At 51.3% G+C, this 18,848-nt stretch overlaps 1 protein-coding gene across 2 annotated transcripts in view; it reads right to left on the reverse strand.

The window, feature by feature from the left end:
* Window positions 1-917: 917 nt before the first annotated feature.
* The window catches only part of GALNT17 (polypeptide N-acetylgalactosaminyltransferase 17), a 450,254-nt gene continuing 432,323 nt past the window's right edge, over window positions 918-18,848 (reverse strand). For both annotated transcript variants that reach the window (XM_060032206.1, XM_060032205.1), the window contains exons 10-11: window positions 3,262-3,429; window positions 918-2,449 (exon numbers count right to left, since the gene is read on the reverse strand). In XM_060032206.1, the coding sequence (XP_059888189.1) occupies window positions 2,321-2,449; window positions 3,262-3,429 (297 nt within the window). In that variant the 3' untranslated portion in view covers window positions 918-2,320. The remainder of the gene's footprint in view (window positions 2,450-3,261; window positions 3,430-18,848) is intronic.

An 18,848-nucleotide genomic window follows, 5' to 3' on the forward strand; every position in this document is an offset into this window, starting at 1 on the left:
GTCCGAGGCCATTTCGGCCCATTTCCCAGAGGATGAAGGATCCCACAGGGGCCCACTGAGTACCCCAGGGGGATTTGGGCTCAAAGCCTCAGCTAACGGTAAAATGGAGTATTTGTCTTCTTTGAGCTTCTACCTTCAGAACCGCACAGGAGGAGAATGGCTCAGTCTGGGCAGGACCGCTCCTCAAAGCACCGCCTTGGAATGCTGCCCAAGGCCCCCTTGACCCCGCGGGGGACCGGCAGACCCTTGGCTCTTTTGGCTTAATAGTTACCCCGAGGATCTGATGTTTCAGTTTGATGACCCCTCCTCACCAAACAGCAGAATTTTCCATCTGTGCTCATGGACCCTGATTCTCAAAGAGCCCCCCCAAACAGCAGCTGACACGCATGTCTGTGGGTTGGGTTACGCCGAACGAGCCGGATCTTCTTGGCTTCCTGGGAGGGAAGAGACTTGGGGCTGTCAATGCCCAGGGGACTTCAGCCCATTTCCTTCCAGGCTCATTTCCAGGGCAGAAGGCCTGCCGTCTTTTTGGATTTCGCTTCTCCATGAATAGAAGGGGCAGCTGCTTCCACTATGGGCTCTCTGGTCTCGAGAGATAGGAGTGGCGGCCGGCAGCACGAAGAGGCGGGTCAGGACGCTTGGCCAGGTCACCCACGGCCCTTCTCTGCGTCACAGCTTTCTGCACCCACCTGACCCTTCTAATCTGGGGTCAACAGGGGGTTAGCAAGCAGGTGTCCAACGTCAAGTTCTGTCCTGCTTTGGGGGGAGGCGAGAGCAAGGGCAGGCTGGCCGTGTCCCCACCCCACGAATGAACGCTCTTTGCCTTTAATAAACCAGAAGCCCTTGCCACGTCCCAGGAAGTGCTTCCTGGCCCAGGCTCTGGAAGAATCGAAAAGCCAAAAAGGCTGAGCTGGGAAGTGCTCACATGTATTTATTTCACAAAGGGGGGAAGGATCACCAGTAAGATGCCACCACATGAGACACTGTGAACCCCAAACTGGGCAGGTGTGGGGTTTGGTTCTGGGCAGGGCTTGGCCGGACAGCATGAGGGAGACAGATGGGAACTGGCAGAAGGGCAGCCTTCCATCTGGGGTGCCAGCCCTGTCACATCCTGCTGGCCAACCCGCCCCCACAAGCTTCTCAGCATCCTTGATCTGACCTGGGCTGGCAGTAAGGCAGCAAGTCCAAGGCCACGCCTCTGCGTCTGCCCTACCGTGCACTCGGACGCACACGCCCAGACACACGCGCCATGCACGCACGCACAGGCGGCAGCACACTCGCCCCACCAGGCACACACCCTCATACGCATGCACACTCGTCCATATATTAACTCTGATTTATAAGTGCACCCTAACCAGAGGGCAATCAGAAAGAAGTTATTACTCTTCAGAGGGGACTCGACTGCCTTCTTCCCTGTCAGCTGGCCGAGCACAGGGAGACACGAGAGCATCCTCCAGGGTCCTGGCCCCCTATGCTGTGCTGACGTCAGTCCTTAAGCTCCAGATGGGGGCTGACTGCTGTCCCCGCTGCGGTAGCCACTGTGAGGCCGGGCTCCCCGGCGCCTGGGCAGGCAGAGCAGAATGGGCCCGGCTCCAGCCTGGGGGCCCTCACAGCTGAGACCGCCGCACGTGCTCTCTGCCTCCCTGCTGACGACAGACATGGAAGAGCTGGTCCAGGCACATAGGATCCTAGTGCCCAGGTGACCGTGGAAGCATCAGCTCCTTCCAGGTCATCTCGGGGGTGGAGTCCAGAAAAGTCCAAGGCCACCTGCTGGAAAGGTTTGGGGGCTGGCCATCTTGGGCTGTGAACAGGTGTCTGGGCAGAAGCAACCCGGGGGACACTGGGTCTCAGGGCCTCGCTGCCTCCTTAGAGGAGGGGGAGCGAGGCTGTGGCCCAGCACCCCCCCCGCCACTTCGTTGAGGGCTCAGGTGGAATTCAGAAGCTGCTGCTGCTGCTACGAGAGATGAGAAAAAGGAGGGGCCCCCGCCTGTCCCAGTCCTGCAAGTGGATGGGAAGAAGCACAGGAGGAGATGCGATGTGTCACTCCACAGTACCAGGTCCGTATCCGGGCTGCAGAATACACGGCTCCTGTGCTCCCAGCGAAGGGTCAGGGAGCTCTGCCAGGGCGCACGAGCCTCAGGCAGCTGGACGCCTGATGGAGGGGCAGTGCCTCCATCTGGGCCCCAGGCTGCCCTGGAGAAGCCCCGGGAGGCCCACTGAGCACCTGCCGACTCCTCGCTGTTTCTCTCCCAGCGTGGCTGGTCCAGAGGACGCAGACCCTGTCCCGAGGGCCAGGTTCCGAGGGCCCCAGCTCCTTCCACTACTTGATGAAGTTCTTAATCGTCCACCTCTGTCCCGTGCAGCTGCGGAGGATGAGGTCGATGCCAGCCAGGCCTCGGTTCTCCACCTCCAGGCAGCGCCCTGTGCCCTTGTTCATGACGGCGCCATTCTGGGAGCACGTGGGGGTGAGAGGGAGAAGAGACAGCCAGAGAAGGAGACAGAGAGATGGAGACGGAAAGACAGAGACGGAGACGGGAACAGAGAGACAGAGAGACAGGAACAAAGAACCAGAGAGAGACAGAGACAAGGATGGAGAGACAGACAGAGAGACAGAGACAGACAGAGAAAGATATAGAGAATGAGAGACAGACAGAAACAGAGAGATAGAAACAGAGAGAGACAGATACGAAGAGACAGGGAGAGACAAAGATACAGAGACAGGGAGGGGGGAGGGAGGGACAGGGAGAGGGAGAGAGAGAGAGATTTAACCACCATAGTGCCCGGCACATGGCCCCTCTTGGGGAACAATCCCACCAAAATTCTGTGCACAGGAGGGAGGGATCTTTGGGCCTTTGGACCTTCTCTGGAAACCCTAAAGTCAGAAAATAAATAAGCTTCACCGAGTCTGAGTGGCTGAACCAGGTGAAAGCATTGGTAGGGGATGGTGTCAGGATGGGGGACTGCCCTGGATAGTCTCAAGCTGACTTTCTCCATCTCTCTGGCATTTAGAAGATTCCGGAGAAATCACCCCAAACTCCCTCTCGAGATGTATCAGAGCCCAGCCCAGCCTGGCGCTGCTGCAGGGATCCTGAAGGCTGTGTCACAGGGAAAGGCCCCAGTGATTCCGCCTGAACCTGTGCAGCAGGTCACATGCCTTAAGCCGGGAGACCGTGGGTTGCCCTTTGCTGGCTGCCCTTCCCGGGGGCGCTCACGGCACCCTCCCGTGCTCTGGGCTGCCAGGCCTGTCCGTGGAGCACTTACCTGGATGAAGTTCCAGCGCTTGTACAGGCTGCTCTTGACCTTGTCGCAGTCCAGGAGCTGGGGCAGACGACTCTTGGAGTTGTCCACCAGGCAGCGGGTGTCAGGGAGGAGCGTGGTGGTCCCCAGGGCTCCCAGGTGCAGGAAGCCCTCCTTGGTGTAGCGGGCCAGCTGGGGAGAGAGCAGAGCGGCAGGGCCACGGGAGGTAGAGGTGAGGCCACGAGGGACACATGGGTCACCCAGGACTTTGTCCATGCTGCAGTCCCGGCCACCTTCACAGGCCTGTCACACACACCCCCAACTCACAGGGGCACCCCGTCCAGGAAGCCCACGGCTTGCTAAGCCTGCATACAGATTCCCTGGACCACTCCCTGATTTCCTTCTAAGCATGTCCTCGGTCAGTGTTTCAGGAGTCTGGCCTTCTGTTCAACAACGCAGGGAGCAGGAATAAGTGAAAAAGCGGGACATCCGATTTCTAAAGCTTGGCTCTGCTTCCAGCTGGCTGGGCCACCTTGAACAAGTCAATTAACCTCTCTGAGTGTCCATTTCCTCCTCATTTGTAAACCGGGATTAATTAAATCTACCCTGCTGCAAAAGGGCCCAAAGAGTCAGTTCACCGAAGAAGCAACAGGCATATGAAAAAGCATTCAACCTCCTAGGTATTAAAATAAATCAAAACAATGAGAGACCACGTTTTAAAAAAAGAGATTATTTGTGTTTTGTCAAGGTGAGCCTAAGATGGGCTGGAGGGAGGGTAAATTACTACAACCTTTCAAAAAGGAATTGCAAAATATAAGCAGTGTGCTTTTAAAATGTTTCTCTCCTTTGACCCAATAAATCTACTTTAAAAAATCTTGGGAGGGCTTCCCTGGTGGCGCAGTGGTTGGGAGTCCGCCTGCCGATGCAGGGGACGCGGGTTCGTGCCCCGGTCCGGGAAGATCCCACATGCCGCAGAGTGGCTGGGCCCGTGAGCCATGGCCGCTGAGCCTGTGCGTCCGGAGCCTGTGCTCCGCAACGGGAGAGGCCACAACAGTGAGAGGCCCGCGTACTGCAACAACAACAACAACAACAACAAAATCTTGGGAATTCCCTGGTGGCCCTGTGGTTAGGACTCCACACTTTCACTGCTGAGAGTGCAGGTTCAGTCCCTGGTGGAGGAACTAAGATCCCTTCGTAAGCCATGAGGTGCGGTCAAAGAAAAGAAAAATGAAAAAAAAAAATCTATCCCAAGAAAATAATTAGAACTGTGAACAAAAGTTTATGTAGAGGGGTGGGGAGGAGGAGGAATTGGATGAGGGCAGCTAAAAGGTACACATTTCCACTTATAAACAAGTACTAGGGATGTAATGTACAGCATGGTAAATATAATTAACACTGGTGTATGTTATATAGGAAAGTTAAGACAGTCAATCCTAAGAGTTCTCATCACAAGACAAAGAATTTCTTTCTGTTTAATTTTGTATCCAGGAGAGATGATGGATGTTCACTAAACTTACTGTGATTATCATTTCGTGATGTATGGAAGTCACGTCATTATGCTGTGCACCTTAAACTTATACAGTGCTGTATGTCAGTTATGTCAGTAAAACTGGAAGAAAAAAGTTTATGTACAGGGTATTTATTGCAATGTTACTTCTAATGATGAAAAGGCAGAAATACCCTAAATGCACAACCCCATCCTGGTACTTGCTCCAGGCTCCATGTACTGCAACAAATGCTAGGTAGCATTGGGTAGGTTCCCAAAAAGGCCACATCTTTCTATGCGCCCTGGGCAATATGACTGCTGCAATTTCTATTAGGAAGTGGAGTCTGTTTCCTCATCCTTGAATACTGGCTGGCTTTGTGACTTGCTTTGGCCCACAGAATGTAGCAGAAAGGGGGATGCGACTGTTGCTGGTATACACCTTGCATATTTCCACCCTCCTGGAGCCCTACGGCCACCATGGCAGTAAGGCCAGGATGGCCTCTGCTAAAGGATGATAGCCACGTGGTCCAGACAACCAGCCAGTCGACCACGAGACAAGTGGACGAGGTCATCGTCGATCAGGCGGCCCTCAGCCGAGCTGCTGGCTGATGGGAGATGCGTGAATGAGTCTGACCCAAATCATCTGAACCTGGTCCAGATCACAGAACCATCCAGATGACCCATAGACTTGTAAACAATACTAAATAAATACATACATATTGTTTCATGCCACTAAGTTTTGGGGTAGTTGTTACGCAGCAATAGCTATCTGATACACAGATGATAGTGCCTGACAATCCTTCTCACAACTAGTTGTGAGTCCGTACTAGTTTGGTGTCTTGGCCTCTCCTGACTGCCCATGTTGTTTAAAGCCCTGTATTCCAACTTCTGAACAGATACGTTCACCTGTCTTTCACACTCCTTTGGGGCAGGGGTCGTGTCCAATTTATTTCATTCTTCCTAGGAGACAATCACAGACCAAGGGCTCCGAACATGTTTGTGAATGAGCACATTACAAATGTGATCAACATCGTCATTTACAAAATGCAGCCACAGCTATTCCTTTAAACTCCACAAACATGTTTTGAAGAGTCCTCTATGTGCCCAGGCTGGGGACAGGCACTGAGAATACAAGGATGGGGCTGTATTCCCACTGAGATGATTCCAGGGCAGGTTGGCGAGAGGCAAAAGCACAATCTTCACGTTCATTCTCATGATCCTATGAGGTGTCTAGAGCAGGAGTGATGATCATTATTAATATACAACGGATGCCTAATCCATTACAAAATAATATTACCAGCCAGCATATATTGGAGGCATACTCTGCCCCATGTCTAAGCATGGTACAGAGAATAAATTATGTAATGTCTACAATAACCTGTGAGGTAGGTGCTATTAACCTTCCCATTTCAAAGAAGAGGAAACAGGCATGAAGACATCTGGTCACCTGGCCGGGTCCTGGCTTTTATCCTTGGGTCCCCAGAGATTCGATGGTTGGAAGCCTTGGCCCAGCAGCTGAGCAGCAGAGGGACCTCCTCTCAGATGATCCTGGGTTCCTGAAAGCCTGGGCATTTCTTGCCAGGAATGGAGCAGAAAAGTACCTCCGCCCTGGGACACAAGTGCCTCATCAGGGGATAAGATGCTCCGCAGGGGCTCTCTCTTCTGGTGAAAGCTGTCAGAAACCCTCTGTTCTGATCCCCAAAGGGAGGCTGCCTGATCCCCTCAGGAACAAGTGACAGGAGTTTATTAAATGCCCTTGAGAAAGAGATGTGGTTAACATGTGTTTTAAACCCAAATTAGTTCCAAATCAGAATAACTGTTAGAGGCAAAATGGTAAAAAAAAAAAAAATCAGAAGCCCCGCCCCATCCCTCTTTCAACAACGTCTCTCTGAATGTGTTTAAATTCATCAAATGCAAAGTGATGAACGACAGCAAGCTGCCTTTATGTTCAGGGGAAAGATACACACAGCTGCTTATTGAAATTATGTATCAATCTATTACCCAGCAGGCACGTGAGCGGCGCTCAGAACATTAACTAACTGAGCATATCTGTGACCCAGATGTTTAAAGAGTGAAGCTAAGTGCCACTGGGAGTTAGAAGCTCTCCTTTCTGAAGTCTTTTAGGACATGAAAACAATAAGACCCAGACTTCCGGGACCTGCAAAAGGCCACGTATCCAGCCCCAGGTGAGGAGGGCCCTGCGGGATTTCTTTTCTGGGGGAAGGTGGTTTCTCACACCGGGAACCCGTACAAGGAGGCCACATGCATGGGCTCTGCTGGCCTGGCCAAGGGGCCAGGGTCAGGGGAAAGGTGGCGAGTGCTGAGACCTGACATCCACCAGGTCCCCCAGTTTCCCCAGTCCTGGATTGAGAGCCCATCTAGTCCAGTCCCACCACTCCGCACTCCCTAGTACTCCTTCTGTAAGGACCTCCGCTTCCCATCCTCTGCATGTCCAACTTGCTTTCCTGCCTCCAGGGCTTTGCTTCAGCTGTTTCCCTGCCTGGAAATGTTAGTTACTGGGCTCCTTCTAGAACTTTCTGGCTTCAACTCTCCTAGAGCTCAACGCAATTCTCTCCATTCCACAATGTCTCCTTTCATTCTTCCAGCCTCCAGTGACCTCCTCTCCGGTCTTTGGGACAACGTGGACCCATATTCTCTGGTGCCTCCCTTCAAGGCATGGAATAGTCCCATCTCCTCTGGACCATCCTGTGTGTCCATGCACCAGGGGATGGACGTTTGGACTGTTTCCACTTTGGGGTTATTATAAATTATGCTGTTATGAACAGTCCTGTGTAAGTTTTTATGTGAGCGTCAATTCTCTTGTTTATACAGTTGACCCTTGAACAATACAGGTTTGAACAAGGCAGGTCCACTTACACGTGGATTTTTTTTCAAGAAATATGTACTACATGATTCTCCGTTGGTTCAACCTGCAGATTCAGAAGCACAGATAAGAAGGGCCAATTTCTCATCTATTTCCTCCTAACATCCCAGCTAAGACTCTTCTGGGAACTGAACTGCTGCACTAGGCTTGTAAACTGGTCCCCCTTCCAGCCCTTCACAACTTCCATTTGGCCTTCCCAATCCTGCAAATTCGGATTCTATCATTCCCTGCCTCAACCTTCAATGGCTCCCAATGCCCACGGATTTATGAATAAACTTGTAACCATGATCTTCTACTATAGGTCCCCAACTCACCTTTTGTTTTAACTCTTTGATTCTCGTCTTAGTCTGACAGATGACTTGCAGTTTCCCAAAAAGAGCCAACAGTCTTTCCTGAATAAATTATAGCCCCCCCCATCTCGCTTCGTTCCACAAAGCCACCCCACCATGTGATCTATTTCAGCTTACATACTTGGGTGATATTAACATGTGTTTCCCTGTTACAGATTTTTGTCATTGTTGTTTTAGTACCGCAGCATCCTACCCATTGTTATATAGCACAAGGACCAAGAAAAGTATCTCGCAAAGAGCCAAAGCTCCATAAATGTCTTTTGAATTGAATGGGATTATTCCAGATTTGCCTGCTGGGCCCATGAGAAATAAATGTCATTATCCACAACCCGAACGCATTAGGAAAAAACCCTCTGAGCTCAAATACAGTTAATTCTCATTTAGGAGGAAAAGGAATTTTCTATTAGAAATGATCTAAGAGGCATGTAAAACTATTAACCCACATTTAACAGCCTTGAGGGAAAACTCAAATATGCAGGTTATGGCCAAGTAAACAAAACCCAGCCAGATAATTGTGGAATAACTCTGGAACACAGCAAAATCTATCAGATTGTCAATAAAAACATGGCTTGCGATGGCTTTCATATTAAGGGTCTTTCTTATCACTTTAAAATCAGGCCTAGTGAGGGTAGAAAACCATTGCTAAATGAAAAATGCAGTTTATCCAGCTTCTAGCCAGGAGACAGAGAGATGGGTTCTGTTGATTCAAAACTGCTTTGGGGTAAATTTATTTGTTTGTTTCATGGCTGAGGCCACAAGAGTGGTTTCTGGTAACTACGTGTACATGTGTACATTTTAAAAAACAAATAGACTTTCTCCATCACTGTCCAGGACATGCCAGCACTCAAACTGAATACAGAAAAAAAATATTTCCAACTGTATCTCAGAGTGGATGCATAGTGCTGCTTGGGAGCCGGGGTGGAGCAAAGGAGCAGAAGGAATCTCTCGGGTGGTGGTGGGGGCAGGAATGGAAATGTTCTGTAGTTTGATTGAGCAGGGAGTTCCACAGGTGTGTACCCCCGCCAGAACTCCTCAAATTGTACACTTTAAACAAAGGGTTTATTGTACCGACCTTATACTTCAATAAAGTTGATTTAAAAATCTATCTGGGAGCCTGGAAGGCACGCTCTGGAAACAGATACAGTTCCTGCAGAGAGAGCCAGCTCCTGGGGGGTGGGATGGTCCCCAGGACCTCTCTCCTCAATCTTCTCCCATCCACCATTATGACCCACCATGCTGGATTCAAGCACGGTGTTTCCAGAAAACGCACTTGCTACTTGGAATGAATGGGGAGACATATTTGTGCTACAAAACCTTAGGTTGATTTTCCTGCAGACGGGTCCAGGAGTGGATGGATTGGGGCAGTGTCCCTGGAGGTACGGGAATGGCAGGGTCTGGACCACACAGCTTTGTGGCGAGAGCTGGGGGCCTCTGGGAGAGGAGTCCTGAGGGTGGGGAAGCACCAGGATGAGGGTCGGAAGAGGCAAGTGGGACAGGGGATGGGTGAGCAGTGTAGCCCTGTCCTACTTCCCCAAGGACCAGGAGCAAATTCCTAAGCATGCCTGCCAATCTCACCCTCAATGCTAAATGGGCCAGAGGAGCAAAGACTCTGCTTTTCAACGAGACACGCTGTTTTTCAGTAAGCAGATGCATGTCTTTCTTGTCTCTATCTGTGAAATAGGAAGGTAGGATTATATCCCGGTACGGTATGGAAATGCTGGTAAACATTTTTTTCCCTTTTCAGCTGATCTTAGTTAAATCTGTCTCACCTTCTCATTCTGCCAACTCAAACAGCAGCCTGGCTTTGTGCTGTGTCATCAAAGGAGATAGCATATTATATGGTTAAGGACTCAGACTCTGGAGCCTGTTTAAGAAATCCAAGCTCTGCCACTAACTAATTTTATGACCCTGGGCCAGTTACTTTGTCTTCTGGAAGTCTGTTTCCTCATCTTCAGAATGGGGCTAATTTTAGGATTTATCTCACCGGGTAGTTATGGAACCAAACAAATTAGTGAGAAGAGGATGCAGTGTATAGTAAACCCCGTGTGTTTGTTACCCTTATTTCCCCAGACCTCACACACCAGTGGAGAACTGGGGCCTTGTTCCTGCTTCACTACAGATTCCTCTTCCTCCCTCTCGGCTCCCGTGTGGGCTCCCGGGGCCAGCATCTCCCAGCCCTAGTTCCTTCCCGACACTCAGCCACTGCAGGCTTCCCACTGTCTCCAGAACCATTTGCCCAGGGGAGGCTGCCCCAACGGCTTCAGCGATACTGCTGGGCAGCCCGGGACCCTCAGGCAGCTATCCAGCCCACCAAGCTCCCTTGGGCTGGGTGTGTGCGTTTCTTGGGTTGGACGCCTGACCCCCCCATCCCCTACTGCTCTGCTCCTGTCCTTCCCCTCCCCTCCCCCACTTCCCTTTCCCGGTTTGGTCCAGATCCTACATGCCCTTGCCTGGAATGGGCCAGATTCCTGAAAGGGTTGGGCCTTGAATTGGACTCGATACTCAGCATCCCCAAAGCCACTGTGTGATCCACGGATGCCTGCCCTGGGGTGTTAGCGCCCATGGCCTCTCTCTTGGACTCTGCCCCTCCTGCAGTGCCTCTGCAGTGGGGGAAGAAGAGCTCAGCCTGTTTTCTGCTCCTGGCATGTTCCCTGATGAATCCAGGCAAGCCATCGGCTAGAAGCCAGCCTAGATCAGCCTGGACCACCCGAAAATTCAGAGCCTCAACAGAGGAGTTAGACGTGGGCCTGGTTATGACATCCACACGTGAGAGCGGGTGTGAAGATGCTCTGATGGGGAACCAGCCCCAGAGATTTAGGACGAGGTTTCCATCATCACTGAACACCCATCATACTCTGGGCCTCGTTCTGGGGGTGTTCATTCGTTCATTGGCAGGATGTTATTTAACCCATGACAATGACCCTACAAAAGTCAGGGCACGCCCCCCTTTTTTTTTTTCCAACGCAGACACTATATTTTTTCCGTCGATTCTAGAAGCCCAAACTCCCACTGGCATGGTGGTTCCTTTCATGCTGCCCATCTCCACCCTCCCAGCTGAGCCCACCAGTGCATCCTGGCGCTTGTCCCAGCCTGAAGCCACCCTGGGCTCACCCCAGGGCCACCACACAGGCTTGGCCAAAGCATCTGGCCCCTTCCCCCTGCCCCAGGAGTTAATAGGCCATTTGTGTGTCCTTCATTCAACATTAAACATTTGTACATTGCCCACCATGTGCCACGGCCTCTTCATGTTCCACGGAGAGAACGCGTCCCCGGAACTCCCCGGAAGAATGCCCTTCCCCGGAATTTGGGGGCTTCAACATTGTAAGCTATGCTAGGTGAGCTAGAAACTGTAGGTCTTGGAGGGTAAACCTGGGTTGGGGGATCAGTTGATTTCCATGTCTCTGTTGAGGCGAATTCATAAATTCCTCTTAGGAAAAAAAAAAAAAAAGCCTACATTTCTGCTCCAATATCCCATAATTCGATGCAGGGGAAATTATAGTTTTACTCAAATTCAGATGACAGACATCTACTTTCTGAGCATTAATTCTCACTGTTCTCTAGATCTTCCACTAATGTTTTAGAAACGTAGCTAGTTTCTTTTTGTTTAGTCTTGTATTCCCCTTATTCTGCTTTTAAACATGCTTACAAGTGCCAGCCCCTTGTAGCCACTTCATCTGTCTTCTCACCTTCCCTCAAAGCCGAGCTTCCGGAAAGTTCTCTGCATCATGTCTCCACCTCCTCACCTCCCTTTCTCCCCTGCACCCAATCCAGTCTGGCTTCCTCTTACCCACGGTTTTCTTGTTACTGCATTGAACATGCAGTGCAGTCTGGCTACTGGCCCTCTGGGCAGCCGTGTTTGGCTCTGCTCTTCCTTGGTTGGTGTGACACCCACCTTTCTGGTGTCCAGTGCTCTGGCCCCATCACCCACTAAATGTGGAGCCACACTAGGGTCTGTCCTAGGACCCCTGGCCTGCTGTCCCCTGGGACGCATCTGGAGCCCCATCGGCCTCTGCCCTCAGCACTGAGTTGGAATGTTCAGCTGCCTGGGGAGGACACCACATTGGGATTCCCAAAGCCTCACCCCCAAACTCACATGGCCCACAACAGAACGCAGTGGTCCACCGTGTGGGCGGAATTCCAGCAAAGTGTCTCATACTTGGCACTCTGGACAACCCTAGCTCCTGGGCCAGGCAGATGGTACAATGAGGACAGTCTAGAAACTTCAGCCACCCACACTTCGGTCTTCCTTTGGCCTCGTCTGATGGAAACCCAGACTCCAGAGGCCCCGTCATCCCGTACCAATGGCCTAAACTCCACTAGCCCTGAACTCTTTAGCGAGAAATAAAATATTGCCTCTGCCCTATCAGTAAACAAAGGAGGTCCAGTCCTCAGCGATTGCAGCCACCTGGACGGTGAGCCCTGAGGGAACTCAGGAAGGAAACAGAGAGTACCTGCCGTCTAGCAGTCATCAAACTGCAGCCACCCCAGACGGTGCAGCCTCAGAATGAGAAAACACAGGATACTGGCCCCAGATAGCCGAGGTGCATATCAAAGGAATGGTGTCAGTGAGCCCAGACTCTTGCATCTTCCCATACATAGAAAAGTGCTAAATTCCGTAACTTGAGAAGTCTAGTTTTCTTTTATTTACAGTAACCTTTTCTTCTGACTACCTGGGGTTGTTGTAAGAACTCCTACGCATCCTGGGTTCCCCCCTTCCTCTTTGGAACAGTCTTCTCAGCGTTTATCTGAGAGGCTGTCTCTCGGGCTCGAAGTTCTAAGTCCGCCGAATAAAACCTAACTCTCAACTTCTAGGTTGTGCATTTTGTTTTCAGTCGACATTAGGATCCACCCTTAATTCTGATCGGCCCTGTTCTCAGATCCTCTTCATTTCAAACAAGCAATGTCTTTGGAAACAATCACTCAACAGATACCACTGCTCCAAAGAGAAATCAAAACTCTGAACTGAACGGTCAGGGGACAAGACTGTTCAAACATTTTGTATTTATTTGCTCTGCTGCATCTCATGGTGCTAAGACCACAAAGACCTTTTTCCTAGGTGGTTTCACCTTCCCCCTTGTCCTTCAGAAGCAGCAATGTTGTTTCCTTATTAATTCGGTGATACGAAAACCACCTAAGAGAGCAACATATTTCTTTGAAAAAAAAAAAAAAAAAAGAAGGCTGAAAGCAAGCCTCAGAAATGATAATGGTTGTTTGAGGGTGGTAGGATTATAGACGATTTAAATCTGTCTTTTTCAAATTCACCATAACGCTGTCGCACCTTTAGGGAACAAGAAGAAGATTGGCAGTGACTCGCTTTGAATTTAGTAGCTCTGGGCAAGGTAGGAAGGCTCAGTTGCTAATGTGGCCACCACCCTAGTGTTCCATCTGATTTCATTATTCCAAGCCTAACAGCAACACAAAACCTGCCTGCATCACTTATCGTGTCTGGAGGAAGATTAACTCAGCTTCTAAGGAGATGGGAATTTCCTGGCGGTCCAGTGGTTAGGACTCCGTGCTCTCACTGCCGAGGGCCTGGGTTCCATCCCTGGCTGGGGAACTAGGACCCCACAAGCCCCACAAGCCCCTCGGAGTGGCCCAAACAAACAAACAAACAACACCCAATAACTTCCAAGGAGATGTAAAATTTTAACTAAGAATCTTCACTGGAAAACAACTTATGATCGTAACTCCGATTTTCTGGGAAGACTAGCTCATCAACCCATTCTGGCGAGAGAGAAAAAGTACAGGAATTCCTCCTTAACCTGGAGTCCCCCTTAAGCAAAATCAAATACATGTGTCTGTAGTTCTGTATGCCATTTAGGACATCAAGCATCCCTGTTCCCTGTATGTGGTCTGTGAGACCTACTTTTCAGGGATAATTAGAAAGTGGGAACCAAGGACTGGAAATAGAAAAGCAAAGCAAAGCAGATGGCAGAGAAAGAGGCTTGGGTCTCCCGCTAAGTCTCGGGAAAGTCTCAGGGAGCAGAAAGCAAGTAACCCTGCTCTCCTTCGAGGTCTGCGAAGAGGGTGGGCGTGAGGGACGCCCACACGGGCTAGATGATAGCACAGCCCGGGAGGCAGGAGCTAACAGCTCTGAAATAATAAAACCAGAAACGTTTTGAATGTTTGGAGAGAAGATGAGTCAGAGGAACAGAAAAAGAGAATCTGCCGCGAAGCATAACGGATTTCTAAGTGTCGCACCGGAATGCGGGGCAGGGTTTTTCAAAATATCACGTAAAAGATGGGAAGTGGAAATACTGCAGCTCAGAACCTCCGAGATGTCACGCTTCAGCACCGGTACTGTCTCTCCTGCTTTCCGTCGTCTCTTTTGTGTGTGTGTAGGTTTCCCAAATGTAAAAAATACCTGCCCTCGCTCCTCCAACCCTGTTGTCCCACTGCGTCTAAGGCGGCTCTGCTTTGACCTCGTGGTGGTTTCCAGCAATCGAGGGATGACAGGGTTTGCTTCTTACCGAATGTGGGAGGCTTGCTTCCAGAATCACGGGCCTGTTCGCTGGGGCAGAGCCATCTTGCCCTGGGTGCTAACCCCTATGTGCTCTTCGTGGCTCCGTCCCCTGAGCCCACCCCTTACATGACTTCACCTGGAAGCCAAGGGTGCTGGATGTCATGAACTTCTGCATTTTCCGAGTGCCCCCCGCAGGCTAAGCTCTGTCGCTCCGCGCGGCACTAGCGCCTTATTGGCAAAATGCATCATCGTGACAAGGTGTTTGGATGATGGATTGCTTAAACGACGAAGCCATCAAGGCATAAGTCCAAGATGAGATTACATTTAATTATGGGATAGAAGAATTCTCGTCTGTCATTCTGTGGATGAATTAACTGAGGGAGGGAATGTGAGCTTCTCAGAAAAGAGGGGAGAGGAAGACTAAACGTACTGACCGAAGGATAAACAGGGGAGACCTGTGATACCCTCCCAGGAACCCACTGGACAGGAGAGTTCCTTGGAACAAAGCCTGACTTCTCTCAATTCCTCTCCAAGGTGCACACCTCGTCTTAAGAACATCCTTTGCAGCTTGTAGCTCTTTCAAAGAGTGTTCCGTGGAGTCCCCAGGGCCACTGCACTGGAATGCTTGCCGGTCGTGCTCTGTCCATGGCGGGGCTGCTGGAAGCTGTGGTCGGTCCACAGCTCGGGAGGGAGCTGGAATCGGTGAGGCTGTATGAGTGGTCCCCATGACCAGTGAAGCTGGTCCTCAGGTTGGATGTGTCGCCCCTACGCATGCTTCAAGTCTTTCTTCCATGCCTTGCTGGGAGCTAGAGAACGTCTGGGGGCTCAAGAGTGTGAGACGCGTCCCCTCCCACGAATGTAGAGCCCAGCATCCGAGACCAGGAGTCACAGGATGGTTTGGAAAGTGGCCTGGCATCACCTGAATCTCAACTTTCAAAGCGGCAGGGGGAGTCACTACTTACCTGATAGGATAAACGTTACCCAAACCCAAAATGGGTTTATTGTCAGCCTCTTGTTCCCTGTCTCAATCCAGCCACGGCACTGGCCCAGGAAGCTGCATCACTGGGACCTCGGGCAGCAGCTCGGTCGCAGGGACTCGAGAGCACCACGAAGTGAAAGAATGATGCCCCGGGCCCAGCACTGCCTACCTTGTTCTCCCTTCTTGACCTCTGCCCTCAGGGAAATCAGAATGGGAAAGGTTGACAGGTTCACCAGGTGGGCTGGGAGAGAGAACAGGAAGGGGCTGGCAGAGGAGGGCGATCCCACGGCCAATAACCCTGCAGGGAGACCTTAGCTGCTGCATGAAGGGACCCACGGGGACCTGGGCCCAGGATGGCAAAAGCTGGGAGTGTGTGGGAGAGTCCTGGGCCTCCCTAGACAAGACCTCCCGCTCTGAATGGGTTCAAGCCAACACCGAAGGCCGCCCCTGTGCCCTTGACGTCTGTTTCTTTTATGTTTGTGATATAAAATTTATTTTAAAATAATTGTAAGATAAAAAGACAGCCAGTTTAAAGAAAAAAAATTTAAATAAAACACTGGCTCAGAAAAGAAATGGCTGTTTGTCTAATGCAAATTAGTAACCAGACAAGAGCAAGGCTGGTCACTCGCTCGCGATGGAGAAGGGCTCTCTGAGTGGCTGGGAACCGCTTCCATCTTGTTGACAAACACATGTTGCAAGGCAGGAAATTACCCTCCTCAGTGCCTATTTTATCTCTGTTTAATTGCTGTTTGATAATAAATTACAACACAGAGTCCATTAATTAAACTAACAATGTCTGTGGAACACCAATTCCTTCTTCTGGGAGTTGCCTTGTCACGGGAGCTTCGATTCAGTTTGTTTGCCCAACGGCACTTTATGAAGTGGTTTAAAAAGATGCCAAGGCACGTGACTGGTGGGGCAACACTCCTGGCCTAGGGGGAGCGGGTTTGGGCAGGAGGGGGAGGAAACCTTGGTGAGCGTGAGGAAGGGCAGCCTGGCAGCTGGAGAGCAGTACCAAGGATGCACTCTAATTCAGAACATGTGGTGGAAGAGAAAAAAACCAAAACGAAACATTAGGTCTACTTTCAAAAAATCAGCTGCTGGAAAACGACCATGGTCCCCACTTACAGGAATTCATCCCAGAGTAGGGGGGGCGGGGGAGCAAAGACCAGCCTGATCTGGTTTGCCATTCCATCATCAACTAAACGGAACGAGAATTCACTTGGAAAAGTTCTGCATGCAGGTGGAATGGGTGAACGATGAATTCTAGCTATTTCCCAACAAAGCCCCCTGTACTGGGCTGTGAAGGCCACCAGCTGCCAGCAGGAGAGGAGAACTTGGTGCCCGGCTCCTGTCCTGGCAGGGAGTAGGCAGGTAGTCACCAAGGCAAAGACTCTCCTAACATTTCACCTGTGCTGTCTGGGAGGTAGGCTACCTGGGCATCCCAGCTCGATGGGTTTAGCAGGTGACCAGGTGGGACCTTGAGGGAGGGGATGCAACACGAGTAAAGGCTCTGGACAGAAGGGGTTGGAAGGTCAAGTTCTCAGGGAACTGCCCCAGACCGTTTGGAGATGTGGGCATCACAAGGGTGTCAGACCGGGGTTCTGAGCAGTCAGGGTACATGGGGAGGGCAGGGGGCCCTGGGAGGAGGTGGCCACGGGGCTGTGAAAGGCAGATGCAGCCGCCTTCGTGCCCTGGCCCTCAGGTTCAGTCAAAAACTTCCTGAGTGGCTTGGAGAACCTTCCCCTGAAACACCCAGGTGAAAAGGCACTGCTTCGAGCCCTAGGAGGAAGCCCTCAGGTCTCTAAGAGGCATTTACTGGACCATCTTTACTCCTTTCCTCATTCACAGAAGTTGGTTTGACGGGCTAGTTTTTGACTACGCAAATCCCTGCACGTGATAGTGTCTGTTACCTCACAGTTAATAAGCACTCAGTTCAGACGGGACCTCTTCAGAAGGTCGGACGAGGAAACCTGGGAGTTCAGCGTTCTAAAAGCTACTCCTGGCATTTCCCAAAATGATGCTCACGTACAGCATGGTGGCCCAGAAGTGGGCAACTCCAAGGCTCAGTGTCCAGGCTCCAGCTGCCCTCCTGGCCCAGTACCACCACGTCACCATCTCCTCTCCCAGCCATCCCGCCCGAGACTAGTGGGGGTGGATAACTGGCTTGTCATCTGACCTCTCCCAAGACGCAGCCTCTTAAATGGCTGACACAACCATCCCCTTCAGGCCACAACTCCCCACCTCCACTTCCCCGGCCACCAAGACTTTTAGGGCACTTTACTCCTCCAGACCCTGGGAGGGAAGAACTGGAGAGTCAGTAGGGACTGACGGTCAGGATGGCTCCAGAGCATCCATCCCTCTCTGAACTCCTCCGGGACTGTCTGTGCCTGATCTAAACGTATCATTAGGGCTTCCCTGGTGGCAGAGTGGTTGAGAGTCCGCCTGCCGATGCAGGGGACGCGGGTTCGTGCCCCGGTCCGGGAAGATCCCACATGCCGCGGAGCGGCTGGGCCCGTGAGCCATGGCCGCTGAGCCTGCGCGACCGGAGCCTGTGCTCCGCAACAGGAGAGGCCACAACAGTGAGAGGCCCACGTACCGCAAAAAAAAAAAAAAATAAATAAATAAATAAACAAACATACCATTACCACACTGCCCCCCACCGCAGCAGCAGATGAACCTTCAAGGGCTCCCCAGTGCCCTCAGGGTCAAGTCTCAAACTCTCCAGGACAGCATCCTTGCTTCACTGGGAACTTGTTAGAAATGCAATATCTCAGTGCCCCCCACTCCCCCCCGACTCAGAAACTCTGAGGATGGGGCCCAGGAGCTGTCATAAGCCTTCCAGATGATTCTGCTGCACACTGACGTGTGAGACCCAGTGCCTTGGAACATGTCTTATGAGGCCTTGGAGAGCCGCCTCTCCATCTCTCTTCTGCCTCATCTCTCAGCACGTCCTTCCCTCTTGCATTCTAAACCCTGGCCAAACTGGGCCACCTCTGCCTCTTAGCACCCAGCATCCCAGGCTATCTCACTCTTCTCACATCTTCTACGCTGTAGGTTTCCTGGTCTTTCCTCCTCCAGTCTAAACTGCTTGAGAGGGGGGGCTGTATGTTATCAACCGCCAAACACAGTCGTCACCAGTGACTGCAGTAGGTGCTCAAGACCCATGTGTTGAGGGAAGGAAGACATGAATGGAGGAAGACACCGGGCTCTTCAGAGCCTCTTGCCTTTGATGTTAAAGCTCTGTTTCTCCACGGAAGGAAGCAGGTCTGGGCTTCCTGGTCGTTCTTCTACTCCCTGCGGGCACTTTTAGGCAGTGGTAGGGCTCAGGAAATTTTCTGCAATTAAATGGACTGGATTTGAACTTAAAATGCTTGGGTTGTGCTGGAGAACCTGCTCCAGCACAACCCAAAAGAGCCTGTTCACAGGCACTTGCTCCTCTGTGCCTC

Source organism: Delphinus delphis, chromosome 15 (genome assembly GCF_949987515.2).
Source record: "Delphinus delphis chromosome 15, mDelDel1.2, whole genome shotgun sequence".
Classification (NCBI taxonomy): Eukaryota; Metazoa; Chordata; class Mammalia; order Artiodactyla; family Delphinidae; genus Delphinus; species Delphinus delphis.